This window comes from Callithrix jacchus, chromosome 1 (genome assembly GCF_049354715.1).
Source record: "Callithrix jacchus isolate 240 chromosome 1, calJac240_pri, whole genome shotgun sequence".
NCBI lineage: Eukaryota > Metazoa > Chordata > Mammalia > Primates > Cebidae > Callithrix > Callithrix jacchus.
Window position 1 is genome coordinate 175,805,558 of NC_133502.1, and position 20,916 is coordinate 175,826,473.

General features: G+C 51.7%; 1 protein-coding gene across 50 annotated transcripts in view; it reads left to right on the forward strand.

Annotated features, from left to right (window-relative positions):
- The window catches only part of RALGPS1 (Ral GEF with PH domain and SH3 binding motif 1), a 332,381-nt gene that overhangs the window by 288,265 nt on the left and 23,200 nt on the right, over positions 1 to 20,916 (forward strand). For 39 of the 50 annotated variants that reach the window (XM_054243919.2, XM_054243946.2, XM_078327741.1 and 36 more), the window contains 3 exons: positions 9,894 to 10,020; positions 11,264 to 11,421; positions 13,789 to 13,840. In XM_054243919.2, the coding sequence (XP_054099894.1) occupies positions 9,894 to 10,020; positions 11,264 to 11,421; positions 13,789 to 13,840 (337 nt within the window). The remainder of the gene's footprint in view (positions 1 to 9,893; positions 10,021 to 11,263; positions 11,422 to 13,788; positions 13,841 to 20,916) is intronic. The other 11 variants (XM_054243963.2, XM_035257999.3, XM_078327886.1 and 8 more) reach the window with 1 other exon arrangement.

Here is a 20,916-nt window from a genome sequence, read left to right on the forward strand (position 1 = left end):
CAGCATCTGCTGCTCCGCATTTCCTGTGGCCTAGGAATCTGCCCTAGGAAGGGTGATTGGATGCTATTTGCAGAAAGAAATGATCCAGGCCAACCAGGCGCAGTGGCTCACACCTGTAATCCCAGCACTTTGGGAGGCCAAAGCAGGATGATTGCATGAGCCCAGGAGTTCAAGACCAGCCTGGCCAACATGGCAAAACCCCATCTCTACAAAAATAAAGAATTTATCTGGGCATGGTGGTGCATGCCTACAGCCCCAGCTCCTCAGGGGGCCTAAGTGAGAAGATGGCTTGATCCCAGTAGGTGGAGGCTGCAGTGAGCCATGATCATGCCACTGAGCTCCAGCTTGGGCAACAGAGCAAGACCCTATCTCAAGAAAAAAAAAAGGAAAATGAACCAGGCCCCCTGAGTGATGTGTGAGACAGCTCTTGGCTCAGTGAGGACCTGTGAGAGCCACATGTGTGAGAAACAATGTGTGTGAATGTGAAAGTGACCAGCTCCCAGGCTCCACTGTGAAACCTGGCCAGAGAAGGGTTTCAACACAGACTTTCTGTGCAGAGGGCCCCAGTGTGCTGGAGAGCCACAGGGTCTGGAAGACCTGGAGAGGGCCTGAGTCTTTGGGAACTGGATTCTCAGCACGGGCAAGAGGGATATGGAGAACACTGAGTCCCCTTCACGTTGGACAAAAATCACCCTGTGCACCAGAGGCTCAGAGTGGTACCCACAAGAGCTCCCAGTTACACAGTTGTCAAGCCTCCTCCTCCAATGAGAAAGTGCAGGCTCCAAAGGATGAGACTGGACTGTGAGCTCCCAGCTCAGCATGAGGCAGAGGCTGGACTGGAACCCAAGTCTTGTGACTCCCAAGTGGAGTGGTTTCCCCTCTGCTACAGCTGCTTCCCATTAATTTCCAATGTGCAATACTTGGAAAGTGCCCCTGTAAGCAGCAGCAGGGCTGCCAGGCTGCTTAAATAGGGCAGTGCTGTCCCAGGCAGGCCACTTGGATGCTGCCGGAAATCTGTGGGAACAAGGCTTCCCATCCCAAACACATGTCCTCCTCAGCAGCCATGAGCACTATGTCTGTCTTCACAGATGGACTATGGCCTCCAGACATCAATTTCAAACTGAACTTCTCATCCTGTCCCCAAAGCCTGACAGTACCAGGGATACCACTCCACTGACGGTCACCCCAAATGTCCCTCCCTCCACACCCCCAGCCTGTGGCCTCAAGTCTTGGCCACATCCAGTTGCTCTCCAACCAAAGCACACTTTCTAGGGTACACATCTGAATGAGTGCATCAGCAGCCCTTCCTAAAAAATCTCTATGCCTTCCCTTCACTGAACTCCAGGCTTCTTCAAAGACCCTGCCCTGTCACACTGAGTCTGTGCACATGCTGTTCTGTCTGCATCCATCACTGTTCCTGGAGCTCTTGCACCCACCTGGACATCAGGCTTTCCAGGGGTTCCCTCTGTGTTCTCATGTGCACCGTGCTTAGGGCTCTCGTTCACTGACTGCTCACCTGGGCAAGTTCCTGAACTCTTCAGGTTCTGCATCCTGAAATTGAGATAGCAGCAGTACCTGCATGGCAGTGTTATTGTGAGACTTAAATAAGATCAGGTGTATGAAGCATTTATCACAGTTCCTGGCACCGTGTGGATGTAAATGTTAGCTGCTGTCATTATTACCATCATTATTGTTGTAGTTATATTATTGGTGTAGTTGTTACCTTTACGTTATTCTTGTTACTATTGCCATGTAGAAGTAGATGTCTCTCCTGGTGTAATTACCTGGTTACTTCTCTCTCTCCCACACTTGACTGTAAACACATCTTTCTCATCCAGTGTAGTATCTCCAGCTCCTGCCCCAGGGGCAGGCCCAATGTCTGGGCTCAGGAAAAGTTTGTCACGTGAGGGAGGGAGGGATTCCATATGGCTTACTCCCCACAGGGAGGCTGTCAGTCAGGGTCACTGGTCCTTTTTGCAAATGTAGAATTCAGGTTCAGAGGTGTGAAGTGACTTGTTCAAGGTCACTCAGCCTGCAAGTGACAGACACAAGTGAGGTCCCAGGCCTGTCTGAGTCTTTGCCATCGCTGTTCATCATCCCGTCTGCTCCAGGGCTATTTCTAGGAGGCTCTGGGCTCTTTGCTGTTCCAATCAATGAGCGGTCTGTTGGGCAGCATGTTGCTTTCTTGAAAGAAATGTAATAAAAACCAGATTTTTTTTTTCAACATGATATCTCATTCCCCACAGAGACTGTCAGTTCTCTTATGTTCCAATAAAACTGCTAAAGAAACAGCCACTTAAAGAGCTTTAAAGATTATTCATGGAAAAATTATGCTGAGGAAAAATGGAGCAATCCTCTGAGATAGTCAAGCCACATGGTCAGTTTTTCCAGCTGTCCGTGCCATATCGGGGCTGGCAGCAGGAACTGCACACTGCTCAGCCAGCCCAGAGCTCTGGTGCATTATGACCACCCACACCCTTGCTCCTGCCCCAGGACATGGAGAAACAAACTTGCCAGCCACCCAGCTCACAAGTGGTCCCAGAAGACACGTGCCCCTGGTGCTGTCACGTGGTGGCCACCCGAGGCTTGGCAGGGCAGGAACATGAAGCCTTTCAGTAGCAGAGGGTGTCACTTACTGGCAGAGAGGCCCCCCCACCCCCCGCCATCCCTGGGGCCCAGTTGAATGGGAATTCTTTTGCTTCCACGTCAGACCCAGGCTGTTGGTCAACAATGCAGGAGAGGGGAGGAGCTGAGACCCTGAGTAGGGCGAACAGCATCAGCTTTGAAATGGCGCCCAGGGAGGCTGCAGCCTTTTCTGCTGGGTCCCCCACCCTTCCTCCAGTTGGGTCAAGGGGCATCTGAGGCCAGGCATGCCTCCCAGGGCCATCCACAGCCAAAAGAAGAGGGGGTGGATCTGGGCCTAGTCCTAGAGGAAGAGTCAAGAATTGAATGGAAGAGACCAAGGGCAAATCCAATGGATTTGGGAGAGACTGAGCATGGGAATCAGAGCTTAGAGGCAGGAAGCACATGGAGACAGGCGGGAAAAGAAGTCAGGCAGGAGTGAACAGGAAGGGCCAAGGAAGTTACCAGAAGAGTCTTGGAGCCTCCGGGTATCACTGCACTCCTCCAGCTTTGTGACTGCAGAGTGCCTCTGAGCCTTCCTTTAAAGTGGCAGTGATAAAAGTACTAACCTCATAGGAGTCAATGAACAGGACTTTGACATATTGACTCAAGCCTGGTGCACAGTGCATAATAGATGCTAGTTCCCATCACCTTGCCTTTCTCAATAGTAGTAACTGGGTCTTACTCACTACAGACTTCCTGGAGAAAGTGTCCCCTGTTTACTAGATCACTTCAGATACGGTCACTGTGTCCTCCTTCCTCATGTTCTGACCAGGACCCAACCTCTCAACAGCTAGCCTTCCTCCCTAGCCACAAGAGTGCCACACACCTTGATTCAAGTCCTCCTGCCTCCCGTGTATCGGAGCTCTGTAAGCCCCACCTTCCGATCTGTAAGTGGAGCTACTAAGAGTTTCCTCCTCAAGTATGATAGCACAGGCACAGAGCAGAGCACCAGGTGTATACCATTAGGTTATAATTAACATCATCATTACTACTACCACACCACCAGGTAGCCTTGGGTTCCGCTCCAAACCACAAGTTAAGGAGCAATGCAATTTGACCTTTAGAAAACACTTTTCTGAGTCAGGGTGGGAGCCAGAGTGACTCAGGCAGTGAGACTGTAATCCCTCACATACGGCTGCTGATAAACAAGGCAAGATCCACCCTCTACATGGATTCGTTTCTTGAGCAATATGGGCAAAACCAAAACAAAGCAGGATGGTTTTCGTTCTTCCTTTTCCTCTCTGGAACAACTGCACAAGATGTTTCCTTCAGAATGGAGCCTGCCTGTATGGCTGCACTTTGAGCAGAGTTTCTTCCCCAGGGGTGCACAGCAGAATCACCTGGAGAGCTGTGGCCGACTGCAATGCCCAGACCCACCTGTGGCCCACAAAACAACCTCCAGGGATGGGCCCAAGAAACTCCTTTTTTAACACCCTCTCCAGATGGTTCTGATATATTCCTTGGCTAAGAATTAGAGCCTCAAAGAAGCTAATGACCACATGGAACCTGTTGCCAGGAAAATGTACACATACAAAAGTGGAGCTGCACTTTCAGTACTCTGTACCCCTCAGAGGCCTTCCATACACTTCTCCTGGAAGAGAGGTGAAGTCTAGGCCAAGAGCCTTTACTTTAGTGTCACGCCTCTTCAGTTCTTTTACTGTCCAGCAATAATATCGGTCTGTCAGATCCTGTTCTTGAGATGCCATCTGAAAGCAGGAACTGGGGCCTTGGAGAGCCTCCCCTTTCTCCTGCCACCAGGCTAGTTTGTTTAGGCAGCTGCACCAAGAGGTAGTGTGGGGTGGTGGGGTCTTTTGGTTAAGGTTCTTTGAACTGCAGCAACAAAGACAGACTCTGTCTGACTTCTACCAAAAGAGGAACCATTCGACTAGGTGTAGTGGTTCATGCCTGTAATCCCAGCAGTTTGAGAGCCTGAAGTGGGTAGATCACTTGAGGCAAGGAGTTTGAGACCAGCCTGGCCAACATGGTGAAACCCCATCTCTACTAAAAATACAAAAAAAAATTTAGCCAGGCATGGTGACACACGCCTGTAATCCCAGCTACTCAGGAGGTTAAGACTTGAGAATCACTTGCATGCAGGAAGCGGAGGTTACAGTGAGTTGCGATCGTGCCACTGCACTCCAGCCTGGGCGACAGAGCGAGATTCTGTCTAAAAAAAAAAAAAAGAAAAAAAAGGAACCATTGACTCACAGAATCCAGAGAGGGCTGAACAGCCAGGCCAGGGAAGGACAAGCATTCACTGGGTGTCAGGAACAACTGAAACAGAACTCCTTTCTACCTCACTTTGTGGCCTTACTCAGTGAGGTTACTTTCTTTTTCTGTCACCACAGATCAGATTCCTCATCACAAGCAGGGAAACGTGGCCATCCATAGTATCTAGGTTTTATTTCTCATTAATCGAACAGAGATTGTCCCCAAACGCTTTCTAGGCTCAAATCCAAAAATCCTGGGGAAGGTGTCCACTCATAGACCCATCAGCTGGGGCCAGAGGCAAGGCTGCATTGGACTGGCATTGCCTCCCCTGTCTCCATCAGTGGGAGGAGAAGGTGCTTCCTGAGAAGGTCCTGGACAAGTGGTCCCAGGTGTCCACTCCATGCACTCATGAGGCCTAGACGTGAACCTAACCCCATTGCCAGCCAGTTCCTGGACGCATGCTTGATGCCTACCCACTGAGCTTCCACTACTCTATTTGCATGTTAATGCTAATAATACTTCGGAGGAGAGCCATGTGGATTAAATGTGAAGGCACTGCATGGTCAAGGCAGACACAAATGACACACTCAAGTTGGGTGGTTGAAGGAGAATTTCACAATGTGGCTATTCACAAAGATGTGGGCAGAGTGTAGGGGAACCCCAAAGGACAGCTTGGTACCCCAGGGATAGAAACAGACTGCCACCTCTCAGGAGTGACCCCACGGGGAGAGAGCCAGAGGAGGCAGTGCCCCAGCCCGCTCCCTATCAGCCTAACCCAGTGAAGAGCCAGAGGGGGCCAGGCAGCCCCCTGACCTAGCCCCACGTGCAGCCCCCTGGTCCATGGCACAGGGTTGAGAAGGGTGGAGGACAAATGTGGAGGAACAGCTGGAAGATTCCAGCACAGCAACAGTACCTGGCATAGAATAGGTGGCCACTATTTTTAAAGTAGTTTCACTTTAAACAATGAAATTGTTAATGCACAGATAATACCCATCCCCCACCATCTGTATTTAACAGCAGTTAACATTTTGCCAGCTGGAATGTACTCATGTGATATCAGCTCACTGCAGCCTCCACCTCCTGGGCTCAAGCAGTCCTCCCACCTCAGCCTCCTGAGTAGCTGGGACTGCAGGTGTACACCACCATGCTGAACTAAGTTTTGTCTGTTTTGTAGAGATGGGATTTCACTATGTTGCCCAGGTTGAAACAGAAGTTTTTATGACTTATCTATATTTATACCTATAGATGCAGTTTCTTCTCTTTAAAGAATTTGTTGAATGAATAAACCACAGCTCATTTATCTATTTCCCTACTTAGAGGCATGTAGATTGCTTCTATTTTTTTGCAATGATGCACGGTGCTACCTTGATCATCCTTGTATATGTGGCACCTCCTGTATATATGCAAGAGTTTCTCTAGAGTAAATACCTAAATTAGAATCACCAGGTATAAAAGGCAGGGTATCTTCCTTTACTCAGCACTGCTCAATGCTTTCCAAATATTTTACCTTCATATAAGCCCCAAACTAGAGTTCCTATTCCCCTACATCTGCCAATGCAAGACATTGTCAGACTACATGTTTTTTGTTTTGTTTTACCCTCTGTTGAAATAAAAATATATCTCCTTTTACTCTCATTTGCATTTCCATCATTACCAGTGGGGTTAAGCATCTTTCCTTATTCTTACTGGCCATTTGGAGATTCTGTTCCATGAATTTGCCCTTCGTATCTTTTGCTTGTTGTCTCTGTGAGGTTTGGCCTTTCTTACAGATATTTGAAGTTCTCTGTATATCTGAAAGCTAATCCTGTGTTGGTTTAGGGATGACATATACCTCCTCCCAGACTACGGCTCGCCTTCAACCTTGATTTTGATGTCTTTTTTGGTTGGTTGTTTTGGTACAGACATATTTCATTTAAATGTTGTCAAATTTATTCATCTTTTCCTTTAGAATTTGTGTTTTTCTTTCTTCCCTTTCCCCAAGATTATAATGATTATCTCCTATTTTTTTCCCAGTAGTTTTGCTTTTCACATTGCGACATTAACCCACTTGCTTAACATAAGGCAGAACTCTAATTTTGTCTTTTTCCACATGGAACCCAGTGGTCTTGCCCCTTATCCTGAAAAGTTCCTCCTTTCCTTCCTCACTGACTGGTAATGCTGCCACCATCAGGAAGCAGGTCAGGCTCTCACTTTGTATTCACTGAACTGTGTCTGCATCCATGCCCAATACCAAACTGTTTGAATATTACTGTTTAGGTTTTGTTCTGCATTCCAGTAGGGCAAGTCTTGACTACTTTGTCTCTTTTCTTTTCCCTCAGGGTTTTAAGATCAGCTTAAATGGCCAGGTTAGGAAGAACTTTGAACACCATGTCATGGATAGTTTCAGGCAATGATATCAGCTGGCATGGTCAGCTTCACATTTTTCAAATACTTGGGAGGCTGTGCTTGGGTTAGATTTTAGAAGATCATACTGGAGGCAGGAAGACAATAAAGTGTGGGGGCCCAGACCACTCAGGGACAAGAGAGGAGGGCAAGGAGGCACTGTGCAGAGCCTGGAGGCCCTGGTGACTGCAGCAAGTGAGGAGGGGAAGGGAGGAGAGAAGAGGCAAGTTGCTGTGTGAGAGGAGCCGAGGGTGGCCCCCATTCCAGGCTAGGCGACTGGGTAACCACAGTGCCTCCTGCCAAGACTGGAAACAGGAGAAGGAGTTGCAGGCTCAGCCTCAGTTGTGCTGCACTTGGGGCATCTTAGGAAAGGGCAGATGGAGGGATAGTGCCAAGAAGTGGATATATGGGTCTCAGGCTCAGAAAAGAGGACTGGGCCAGGCCAGGTGGCACCCTCCTGTGGTCCCAACTACTCAGGAGGCTGAGGTGAGAGGTTTGTTTGAGCCAGTGAGCTGGGGATGTTGAGGCTGCAGTGAGCCATGATAGCATCACTGCACTCCAGCCTGGGTGACAGAGCCAGACCCTGTCTCAAAAAAAAAAATAAATAAAAATAGGACTGTAGTCAAGATTTAAGAGTCATCAGCTATCTAATCAAATAAAAAACAGGAGCCATAGAGGAAGGCCTGTGTGGACAACTCCAGCATGAGGAGCACTGTGGCAGCACTGAGCTCATGAAGGAGGTGGTGACAGAGATTGAAGAGGCACAGGAGAAGCAGGAGAGTGTGTGGTATAGCACCTACCACAGAAGGAGGGCATTTTGAGAAGGAGTGGCACCAGGTGCCAAGGGCTCTGGGAGGAGGCTGGCGAGGTGGATGTGTCTTTAGGTACAGAAGTCAGAGCTGAGTGACTGGAAGAGCACAGACCTCCATTTGCTGGGAAAAGATTCAGTGAAGGACCTTGGTTTACAGGGAAAGAGAGACTAGAGCTTGCCTATAGGCTGGGGGAAGGAGCCAGAGAGAGGAGAAGGGGAAAGTGAGGCAGAGAATTCTCAGATGGATAGGACCTAAGGGGAGAGAGGGGCCCAGGCGTGGTGGGAAGGCCAGTGTGAATGGAGGTGTGCATGGCTGCTGCAAGGGTGGCTGTGAGAGAGATCCCACCTGACAACCAGTTTTCTCACTGAAGTAAAGAGTGGCAGCATTTGAAAGGGTTGGAGTCTAGGAGTTGCCTGGGGGCGCTAAGGAAAGAAGGGACATTTTTAGACTGTTATTGAGAACAAGAAAGTTGGCTAAGGCCTAATAAAGGGATTGGCAGCGGGAAGTGAAGAAGGTGCCTGTGCAGAGTGGGGTGGGGAAGGAGGGGGAACAGCAGAGGAGACAACTTAAGGGAAGTGAACAACCAGCTGGCAGCAGGAGTTCAGAACTGGAGGTGATGTCCCTGCCTCCTGAATCCGCCAAAATGTCAGACAGGGCCAGACTTCCCACAGTATATGGGCTAGGGGTGTGGGTCATTATTTTCGACATTAGAATAAGAATGACCCAAGCAGGCTGGATGACATGGGAACCTGTAGGCCACTGGTGGGTCTGTAGGGCCTTGTGGTAGAGCTCTGTGAGGGCTTGGACTTTATGGGCCCCCAGGGAAGTTCTCCAGCTGTGGCCAGGCGGCTGTCCCCCTAGCCCCTTGATCTGCTGTGCTTTTTGATGTGCTCTGCAGGAAGCAGCTGAGCCCCAGTGCCTGGCCCAGATAGCCAGAGCTAGGCAAGCCTCTGGAGTCACCTCCCTTAAAGACCTCCCTTTCCAAGCCACAGAAACTAAAAAGTGCCACAGAGGCCAGGGTCACATTCCTCCTGACATATTGGAAGAGGGCCAGCATGAAGGATTCAGCCTCGGTCTCTGTGTATTGTGCACAGTGAGGCTTGCACCCCCAACTCCCTGGCTCTGATGACCTGTTAGCCCCATGACTGGGTTGAGAAGGATATGGTAATAATTACCATACTAAATTAAGTACAAGGGCTAACTATGAAAGTCTGCATACATTACCTCATGGACTTCTTCTAACCACCTGCAAGGTGAGTTGAATTATTCTCACTTTTCAGATCAGGAAACTGGCGCTCAGGGGATAAGTTCAATAACCTATCCACGGTCCCAGGTAGTAAATGAAAGACCTGAGATCTGAACCCTATCTGTCTAGCTGTGCTCTTGCCCCTTTTTGTTAAATGAGTACACAGAGACCAGAAAGTGGCTATATAAGGGCTCAGGGGTAAGGGAATGGACTTGGTGTTAGAAGATGCACTTTTAAGTCTCACCTCTGTCATTCACCAGCTGGGTGTCCTTGGATAAGTCATGACATGGGGAAGCAGGGCCAGGACTAGGCTGCTTATCCCCATGTCCATCCATAGTGCCCTCCCTTCAGCCAGTGGGTGCCATGCACAGCAGGACACTGGCCATCCTGAGAGTTGGGAGTCAGTTGCTATTGACAATTACTATTGGGAGAGGGAAGAATCAATAGCAAATAAGTAGGAAGCTACAGGGCTCATATGAACTTTGCCCCACCTATGACAGCTGGGCCAGTTGCCTTACTCCAAACCCGGGGCGCACCTTCACACCCCAACCCGGGCTGCACAGCCCCTGGCCCTCCCATCATAACCCATGTCGTTGCTCTCTCTGCTCTGTTCACAGGTCCCTCCGCTGGCTCTGGTTCTGCAAGGTTCAGCCGGAGGCCCACCTGTCCTGATACATCTGTTGCTGGCAGCCTCCCCACACCTCCAGTCCCCAGACACAGGAAGAGCCACAGCCTGGGCAACAAGTGGGTGACTGGGCAAGCCCTCCCCCAGGGCTTCAGACCATCCTGCACATGGGCCTGGGCACAGTGCAGGGAAACACTTTCTGGCTGGGTCCCTCCCCTGCCCTGTTCTGGGAGTTGCTGATGAGAGCTCTTGGAATCCTGGCCAGTATGCTTTCCTGAGGCTGGTGTGTGCTCAGGAAGAGCTGAGGGGCACTATGGCAGCACTGGCTCCATACCACCGACAGGTGTCTCAGGCTCAGCAGCTAATGGAGGAAGGGTGCAGGGAAGAGCAGGGAAGTATCAGTGGCATTCCAGAGAATCAGAGTATTTGCCCAAACCCAGTTAGTGACTCATGGAGAACCCCAAAGTCCAATGGACACCAGTGACTGTCATCCAGGGAAGTGTTCAGTTTTTCATGGCATCTGCCTACAGAGCAGTGATCCTGCTGGCTCACTCAGCCTGTGAGGCCCACAGCCGGGGACATGCGTGAGTCCTCAGCATGGCTGGGGCAACTATGCCTGTGTCTCCAGGGCATGAGGCACAGGCTTCCAAACAGATGAGTCCCTTCCTTCCTTTTTTCCTTCCTTCTCTCCCTCCCTTCTTCCTTCCTTCCTACCTCCTACCTACCTACCCACCCACTCACCTACCGCTTCTAAGGCACAAGCCTCAGCCCAGCCCAGGCAGGCCCTAGAGGCGCTCCAAGGCTGGAGGAGAAAGAGTTGCTTTCTGAGTGTTCTGCAGCCTTCTGTGCTAGACACTTTGCACATGCCTGTCAAACATGATCTCCCTGAGTCCCCATGCAGGCCTCTGAGGTGGGTGCTATTATTACACATTTTGAGAATGAGTCTAATGAGGTTCAACATGGTGAAGTTCCTTGCAATGGTGGAAAAACATCAGAGTGAGGGTCTGGACCAGGTGTGTGTGACTCCAGGACCAGACACCCTGGCCACAGGCCCACTGCCCCTCACCTGTGCTTCATCACTCACAAGCAGCATCTGCTAACTTGAGCCTCCTAGCCACCTGGGAGACAGGCAGGGCAAGTATCATTATCCCCATTGGTTGGATGGAGAAACTGAGGCTCAGAGAAAGGATGTGACTTGCCCAGGGTCATGCCGTGAGAGAGGACAGAGCCTGGGCTGTACTGTGGCTCTGGGTAGAGGCCTTTTTCCTGCAGCGTCACCATCTGCTCTGGCCCCAGGCAGATGTAACCACTGTCACTCCATAGATAAGGAGCTTTGCCTTCTTTCTTCCTTTCCATTTCCAGTATGATGTGTCAGTTGAGTGTAGTTGAGAGTAAAAGTGCGACATTCCCATCGGAGAAAGCAAGGCACCTACTGGACGACAGTGTCCTAGAGTCCCGCAGCCCCCGAAGGGGCCTGGCCCTGACCTCCTCCTCTGCTGTCACCAATGGACTCTCCCTAGGTAAGCGTCTCCGGCCTCCACATGATAGGCTGGTGGGCTGTAGGCCCAGCGTGTGCTCCGTGTCTGTCTCTGTGTCACTGTGCCATGCCCAGTGGCACTATTATTCTGGCGGACCCAGTGGCCCTTCACCTCTCTGCAGAGGTGGCTGCCTGCAGGAATTGCCCAGAGCCAGGGAAACCTTGTCTCCTAGTCTCATGGGCTTCATGAAGAAACCTGGATCTGTCCTCATCCTGCTGGTGGCATGGCAGGCAGGTAGAAGAAGCAGCCAGACACATCCCTGAGACCAGCTGCCCTTGGCTCGCAGCTCCCCACACCAGACTGGCCCACAGTCAGGCTTCTGTCCCTGAGGGATCATGACCCATAGGGCCCTGCAGGGCAAAGCAGGAGAGGCTGCCAGGGACGGTAGCTGGGTGGACCAATGGGTTCTCTCTGCATACTTGTCTTCACACTGGGTAGCTAGAAGGAAGGAGGATAAAAAATTGATGTTCATGGATGAAATTGCATCACTGAGTGTCAACCAGACATGATGCTTATGGCAACAGAAGAGACAGAAATTGTGCTGCTGAGGCTGGGATAGGACGAACTTAACATTAGGATTCAGGCTGGTGTTGAGCTCTGCTTGTAGGTCCATCCCCCTGCGGTGTCCAGGTCAGCTGAGGAAAGGTGACACCACCCTGTCATTACTGCCATTAGGCCAGTGCTCTCTCTGATGGCTGTTGCCTTTCAGTGTGCCTGTGACTCTGTGGTCTGTGTGTCTGTGTCTGTCGGTTTCCCTTAGCAGGAAGTCCTCCCAGGACTGGTGATTCGACCAGTTGCCGAGCTAGGAGTTGATTTTGTGAAGACTGCAGGGCAGAAGGCCCAGAGCATGGGGGTGGGAGGCGGGTGGGGGTGAACAGGAGAAAGAGGCAGGAATCACTCCCCCATCCCTGTGAAAGCAAGTCAGTCTCAGAGGGCGTGGGCAGTATCAGTCCAGGGGTCGCTGTCTCCCACGCCCTGGAAGTCTGACAAGCAAGTTCTGTGTCTGCCTCTGTCCTCAGAGGAGGTCATCCTGTTTGGAGTCAGTCAGGGTTATACAACGGCTCAGGACAGTGCGTCCACGGTTCCAAGATGTGCCTTGGGAGAAGAGTTCCAGGTTCCATGTGTGGGGAAAGGCTGGGTTGAGCAAAAGCTATGCAGGTTTCTTCCCAGAGACACAGCTCTGCTGGTGGTGGGGAGGAGTCCTCTACGATGGCATCAGAGTCCACAGTTCCCACATTCTTTGGTCATGGAACCATTTTCCTTGGAGTGTCTGATGGGACCTGAGTTCTGAGGAATGCCCTCTGGGAAATGCCGGCCCAGTGGCACTCAGCTGGGCAGCAGAACAGCTGTTTTATATCCAGAAAACTTTCTGAGTTGCCCGAGTCCAGGCCTTGCTATTCCTGAGACAGAAAACGGAGTCAGATGCAGAGCTGTCCAGCATCCAGACGGGGGAATCACAAGGTTCCCGCCCCCTCAAGTTGGGGAATTGAAACTGTTTTTCTTTTTGGGCCCAAAGCCCTGAGTAAGTGGCCATGTGTGCATGTGTTGGGAGCCGGGCTGGTCCTCCCCTCTGTGAAGAGGGCCATTAATCAGACAGATGCCGAGGGGCCTGGGATCCCCTGCCTCCCCTTTTCCCAGTGCTTGGCCTTGGTACTCTTTCAGGCAAAGACCACCGAACCTCAGAGCCTCAGATTTTCTCCAGAAGCATCGTGCATGGATGCTTGGGTGACAGGAGAAAATCTCTCCTCAGAGAGGTCTTAGAGAGCCCAGGAGAAACAGGGTCACCCACTCAGCCCAGAGGGACAGGCCTGAAAGAGAAATAGGTAGCAAAGCTGTGGGGCCTAGCCCCTCTCTGACTTCACTGGCCAGGGGTCTGCAGGGGCTCTACCTCAAGGCTTCTGTCTAATGCCAGGTAGCTACACTGTGACCCTTGGGGAAGAGGTACTCATTTGGCCTCACCAGGTGAGGCCTATTCTAGTCCTGGCTTCACTTGGGCCAGAGGGAGGCAATGGTAGAGTCAGGTCAGGCCCAGAAGAAAGCCTGACGACCCAGACCCCAATGAGCCAGTGGGCAAGTAGCTGCAGCCCTCAGGGCAGCAGGAAGGTAGTAGAGGATCTGCCTGGAACAGTGGGATGGTGCAGCGGGTGGGGGAGTGGGTGGTTCTTTGACCCTCTCAGAGCCGAGTTAGAACTAGCAGCAGCAAAAACTCGAGTACATTGAGGCTCCCATAGTCAGGAAGCAGTTTCTGTGGCACTTCTGTGAGCTCAGGCACCTGGGCCCGGTGACCCAGGAGAACGGGCCCCTCTTCTGTGAGGCCATTGTGCTCATTGACCTATGTTCCTTTTCCAGGCAGTAGTGAGAGCTCAGAGTTTAGTGAAGAGATGTCTTCAGGGCTGGAAAGGTGAGTGTGGCCTCAGCATGGCCTCCCTCCCAGGGGAGGTGCTCAGGGCCAAGGGAGCTGGAGACAGGCCCCGGGCAAGGACAGGCCCTGTCCCACCCACCCCATGCCAGCCTCTGTGAGGCTGCTCTGTGGCTCCTCCAGCCCCCTTGCCGGGGCAGGGCCGACTAGGAGGGAGGATGGAAGAGCAGGATGGGTGTCGGGGCCCCAGCCCCCATGCTCTGAGCAGCGCCACACCTCCTCTGGTCCAGGAAGCCCTTCCTCCAGCACAGCTGCAGGAGGCCTGGGAGTAGATTTGGCCTGAAATATGGATTCTTGGAAATGGAAGCCTAAGAAGTGGTCTGGTCTTGAGATGGGCATGTGGCTCCGCCTTGTGGGGATCTGAGAATATTGCACCCAAATGGCCTCAGGCCTTGGGTATTTATTGACCCCCACCCTGCTAGGCACTGGTGACAGGAAAGCGGCCACAGCCTCTGCCTCCCTTGAGGATCCCTCAGCCCAGGGTTTGGCTCCCTGGGCCCCAGGCCTCCTGCTCAGGAATCCCATTGCACATACTCCATGTACTGGTGTTTTCCTGTGCCAGGTGCCAAGTGGTCTCTAGTAAGGCAGGGGATGCTGTGAAGGGGGTGCCCTCACAGCCGTGGCACCGCCAGGGGTGAAGGGCATCATGGTGACTAAGGGTCTGATGGGAGGTGGGAAACTTCCAGTGACACAGAATGTCCAGGAAAGGCAGGTTTGCACCAGAATCCAGGGCCCTGGGCATACATGCACACTCACAGTGACACACAGGTACATACACCTTACACACTCACATATACCCAGGCACACACTGTATACTTGCACTCACCTATTACATGCAGTCTCCCACATACACAGGCACACACATATGCTTGTGTACACATTCATATAATCACTGTCACACGTGGGTGTATATACTCTCACACATGCACATATGCATGCATGCATGTACACGCACACATTTTTGTACACACATATGTGTGTGTATAAACACATGCACACACACGCACACACCACTCCTCCTCTGGAGCTGAAGCTTCTCTCCTCGGTCCCCATAATCATAAGTTGACCACAGAGAAGATAGGTGCTGCCTAGCAACTCCTCCCAGGGCAGAGGAGCTGTCTGCTGGTCAGTGCTCTTGGTTGAGCATGGCCTATGCCAAGCACTGTCTTAGTGCTTTGCATGCATAGACATACCGAATTCTGCACAGCAGCCATTCATAGTGTTCCCATTTTATACATGTGAAAAACAAGGCTCAGAGAGTTGAAATGACTTACCCGCTCCACACTCTGGTATGGACAGAGCTGAGCCATACCCAACAGCCTCCTGACCACTCAGCCACCTCTTCATCACTGCTCCACACCTCGGCCAGATACGGGGACTGCGCCATATAGGACAGTCAGTCTGTCTCCCTATGAAACCCAAGATAGGGGATGGCGGGGGAGTGACAATGTGCCAGCCCTCAGAAGCTCTCTCTTCTCCCTCTCCACCCATTTGGGTTGCTCAGGCAAAGGGGCCAGAAGCTTTCACCCTGGGAGCCACCCCAGCAATGGCGAGGAGAACCAGACAGGCATAAGGGCAGACTCCAGAACTCTCAGCACCAGTCAGGGGACTCCTTGGGACACCCTAAGGGAGATAGCTTACAGGCAAGCAGTACCTCCCCTGGCCTCAGGCCAATGAGAAGACATCAAATGGCAAACATAGTCACAGATCCTGAATAGCAATTAGACCTGAACCTGTCTTTCATTCATTCATTCTTTCACTTGCTCATTCCTTCATGGACTCACTTATTCATTCAGTAGTTGTTAAGCAACTGCTCCCTGCCAGACACCACACTAGTAACTGAGGGTGTAGCAGCTATAGTTCCTCCTAAGTACTCATGACTGAGATTAGAGCTACTATAGGAAGGAGGATGGTGAGAGAGAATTCCTTGTCCCAGGGGGATGATGCTGTTTGTAATGCCGTCATGATCACCGTGGGCCACAACATTTCACAGCATTTAGATCACTATCCTTCTGAGTATCTAGAGTAAGTGATTTGGGGATGGTCTCATGGCTGGTACAGATGCTTGGCCCCGCCTCCAGCAGCCTGGAAACAGCCCTGCAGGGAGGATGTCCTGTTTCTCATCCTCTGAGGATGGCTCTTGGCCCAGCCCCACCTTGCTGAGGGGAGCAGGAGGCCACCTGCTTTGGAGGATGCCAGTGGGCCTCCAGTCAAGACCCAGGCTCCGTGCAGTCTTAATGACTCCAATCAAGACTCAGGTCCTTTGGCCACTGGCCTCCATCTCCATCCTGCACTGCCTCTTACATTCCCTGAAGTAATCCACACTCGCCAAAGCACAGGAGTATTCTGGGCCTTCCTGGAGAGTCCATGGGAAAGTTGAAGGGGAAGATTTACCTCTTACAGCTTGAAAATCTTCATTACATGTGACTCTTCTCTTTCAGTTACTCACCTTCATGCTCTTACCTGGGTCTTCTCTATTCCTGACCTTCATGGGCCCAATCCTTAGCTCCTCCAGGTCCTCCCCCAACTCTCAGCTCTCCTCCAGGCCAAATCCTCCTACTCTATAATGGGAAGCAGATTCCCTCTTCCCCAGAAGACTGAGTGTCAGCCTGCCTGGGCCCAAAGGCCGGCACCTGCCCTGAAAGAGCCTTTCCTCCTTGGAGACCCCACCAGCTGTTCCTTGAAGATGCCGTAAGAACACAGCTTTCTCTGCATGTTACGCTGCTTGAGCAGACAGAGACTGTGGAGCCAGAGCCAGAGGTGCAGGGGATGCCTGGGCCCCACCCAAAGAAATGAGGGTGTAAGAGAGGAGAGGAAGAGGCTTGGCCATGGTTGGGGAGACAGCATTTTCCCCCACAGCTCTGAAGCTTAGGGCCCACAGTCTTCTATTAAAGATTGCCACCAGCCCCTGCCCCTCAGCCTTGATAATAAGCCTGCCCAGGCTAGGAAGAGAAATAGAGCTAGATACTAAGGTGAAAGGCAGGGAGACCCAGGGCCAGTTCCTCCACACCACACACCCCTGGCAGGTTGAGGGCACACCTTCATCACCATGATGCCACTGTCAGCAGGCAGGCAGCAGTTCCTGTTGTCTGGCCAGGGGTGGGACCCTGTGTGCCTGTCTGGTGAGTTTGCCTTCCCTGAGTTTACACACATAGATGTCTCCTCCTTGGGTGGTAGCCAGAGTTCAGGCTGCAGATGCCCAGTGGATCCCCAAAGTGTCTGGCCATGAAGAGCTCCCACACTGGAGCTGGAGCCCTCTGAGGCCTGTGGAACCGCTGTACTGCCCCTGGTAGGAATGGGCCTGTTCCTACTGGACTGTGGAACAAGGGTGCAGAGAACAAAGGGGACCCTCTTCTGCTCTGTATCCTATCTCTTCACCCGTGTCAGCCTTGGCAAGGTCACGGGGCCTGTGGGGCCAAGGAGGGCAGTGAGACCCAGGAAGGTGTGTGTTAATTACTTCTGAACTCCCAGGCTGCCTTAAAGACCCTCCCCTCCCCTCGGGACCCAGAATGAGGACAGGGTGGTGGTCCTGGGCCACAGGGCCATGGGCAGGAGTGGGCCTGCTATTCTCTGTGACTACACCTAGTGTCCCTAGTCAGCAGTTTTCCTCACCTCATGCCCAGGAGAGTAGGGGCGAGGAGGGCAGGAGAGCCCCCAGCACACTCTGCTTTCCCAGGGAGGCAGGGAGGCAGCCCCGCAGGGCATTCAGTGACCTGGTGAGGAGGGCTGTGGGCTTGTGTCAGGATGATCCCCAACCAACCTCAGGCCCCTTGGAAACGAACAGGAAAGGGAGCTTTTAATCAGGAGTGGCAGTAATGGATAACAGGTGCCTTTTTCTGCCTGATTTGGAAAGCAAGTATTGGCACTAAGATGAAAACAAGAATATCAGCCTATGAGTTAAAGTATTTTAAATGAGATATTTTTAAAAAGACTAACAAAATAGATTACAGAGGCGATCATATATGTGCATATGAAAATAGAGTCTCACTCATCCTATTTCTGGGCTGTAGGTTTATTGAGTGAGTTTATTTTCCCTGTATTCTCCAGATTTTCCACAATGGGTAAATGTTTCTAGTCTATCCAGAAAAACAATTAACATTTAACTTTATAAAAGAAGACGTAATCAGAAATGACTACTAATCAGTTTTTAACAACTGAAATATGATAATGCCACAAAGTTGATTACAAAACACTTGGCCACCATCTCCCCTGGTTGGAATCACCAGTCTCCATGGAAGGGACTTCTCGTGTGAGGCACGGGCTGTAATGCAGGCAGTGGGAAAAACAGGGGATGGCGGTCCTCGGAAGGCCCAGGATGAGAGGACGCCCCTCTAATGGGAGAAGGAAGTGCGGCTGGGGCAGGGTTGTGGGGGCATAGTGCACAACCCTCCCTGACGAGCCTGTTCCTCTTCTTGCTCTGAAGGAGGTGAGGGAACGGGTCAGAGCTCAGAGTCTGAAATAAGTCCTGCCAGGTCCACAAAGGATGGGAAGCAGTTGTGCAGGATACAGTGGGAGCCCCCAACAGGGCAACCTGCATTGGGCCCTAGGCTTAGAGGTGGCTTCTGGAGGAGGGGATGGTTAAGCAGTATTCCAGGACATTTAGCGAACAGGACCCTAGAGAGGCCTTGAGGAGGGACCTGAGGAGGCTGTGGGCTGTGAGTCATGCACCAGGCTGGGACAGGTGGCCTAGGGTGTGGTATCTGTAAGAGTCTTGTACAGGAGAGCTGGGCCCCATAGCAGGTTCTGTTCTCTCGAGTTGTCAATGTACTTCCACAGTGAAAGGCACAGACAGCCATGTCAGGGAACCTGAAGTTAGGACCACTTATCCTCCCAGGCCCTTGGGTAGCTCTCAGTACCTCTGAGCCTCCATTCCTCAGCCCTGTGATGAGGCAAGGCACAGTGAAGATCTAGCACATCTGAGGAACTAATTTAGGAACTTTTTTTTTCGAGGCAGAGTCTCACTTTATCTTCTAGGTTGGAGTGCAATGGTGCTGTCATAGCTCTCTGCAGCCTTGATCTCCCAAGCTTAAGCAGTCCTGCTGTCTCCACCTTACAAGTAGCTGGGTACAGGTGCATGCCACCATGCCTGGCTAAATTTTTTATTTTCATTTTTCAGTAGAGATGGGGGCTCATTGTGTTTCCCAGCCAGTCTCAAGCAGTCCTCCTACCCCTGCTTCCCAAAGTGCTAGGAGGACAGGCAGGAGCCATGGTGCCCAGCCTGAACTGGGGACTTTTATGGATTTCCCTCGATAGGTACTACTTAGAGCAAGAAAGCAACCCAGGAGTCTAAGACTAGGTAGGGGAAAGAAAAACGTCCTCAAATGCAATTCAGTCATCAAGGGAGGGATGGACTGGAATGATGGCAAATTTCTGCCAGTACCTGCTGGCCTCCAGGATGGCACTGGACTGCGGGAGGGCTCCTCCAAGAGGTCGCTGCAGACAATGGCCCCCAGAGTGCTATAGGGTGGTGCTGTAGGGTGTTCCGGGAGTTGGGTGATGTAGTTTCTGCCCATCTGAGGTTTACCTGCTTGTTTTAGCTGGCAGGATCATCTGACATCCCTAGGGAGGCACCAGGAAGTGGAGTCATGGCAACAGAGCACCAAGCCTGCTGTCCCCAAAACTGAGTTTTAAAAGACACTTGTTTCCTTCCTTGAGAAGATCAGAGGACCCTGGCATATGCCCAGGTTTACCATGTCACAAGGATGCCTCTCAAGCCCCAAACTCTGCAGTATTTTGGGAGAGTCAGGCCAGGCTCTGGAGGCGATCCTGCAGGTGATGGGTCCCTTTGGCTGCCATGCTTCAAGGGTGGGGAGAAGGTTGGAACATCAAATGGATACAGGAAGTGAGTCTTCTAAGACAGAAGAGGGTAAAGGAGAAAGAGGGCCATTCTCAGGGTGACTGCCACAGAGGACTTCACTGTCCCCCCAACCTGTGGCTGAGGCCAGGATCCCAGGCTCTCATTCCTCCCTTGAGTCTGGATTCCTTGAGTTCATCCTGCTGCCAGGTGCTTGGCTTCAGTGCTCTGAACTCTTGGCCTGTCTCTCCTGAATGAGACTCAGAAATACTGAGCCCTGGGCCACCTGTCCCAGCTTGGTGCATGACTCAGAGCTTGAGGCCTCCTCAGGTCCCAGGACCCTCATCGAGGGATCACTAGGATCCTCTTCATCAAATGTCCTCTGGGTGGCAGCCCAATTGCCAGCTTGTGATTTGGGTTTCCCTCCAATATGTGATCTTTTGCCTCACTCCCTTAGCTGCAGACACTAAAGTCTGGCAATTGACGTTCCAGCCAGCAGACTGAGGTAAGTCTGCAGAGAGAAGAGTGCACAAAGAACCCCCTGCCTCTAGGTGCCAGGGCCTTTTCCTTGACTTTGTTTTTGAGCCCTGCCAGGCAGCTACTGCTGCTTCATGGTTGCTGAGAAATTTCTGCCCACAGCTTCTCTGTTCAATACCTACAATTTCTCCAGAGTCAGCAGCTAGAAAGTGGGCAGGACACTCCTTCCATCTTGTGTCTATCCTTCTCTGCACATGTCTGCTTTACTCCTCCCCAGTCTCTCTCAGGCAAGATTTCTGGACTTCTCAGTGCACAGAGGGGAAGATGGTTGATACCTCAGAGCTCTCAAGTTTACATGTGATAGTTTTGCCCAGCCACTGAGCCTCGCTTTAAGCCTCTCAAATCTGGTTCCTAATCACCAAGAGAGAAGATCTGACTTACTTGGCTTGGACCACTGCTGTTGCCCTGTCCCCTCAGCTGTCACAAGTGTGGGGGCATGCAATACAAATGTGGTTCCTAGGGACCCACTCAGTGAATCAGGGACATTGCCCAGAGAATAGTGGCTGACCCATAGAGAGCAAATATCCTTCAAAAAGACCTGCTAGAAGGGACATCCCAGGGCCCAGCAGAATTCAGGGTGGCAGCTTCCTGCCTGAAGATGAGGGTGAAGCATCAGAAAGTGGCCAGGATAAGCCATGGCCTAATTGGACTGGCTTCCCATCCAGAGTGTGCAGGCGCAGGTGGACACTGCTGATGAATAGCATCACCTGGGCCCTTCCACATGTGC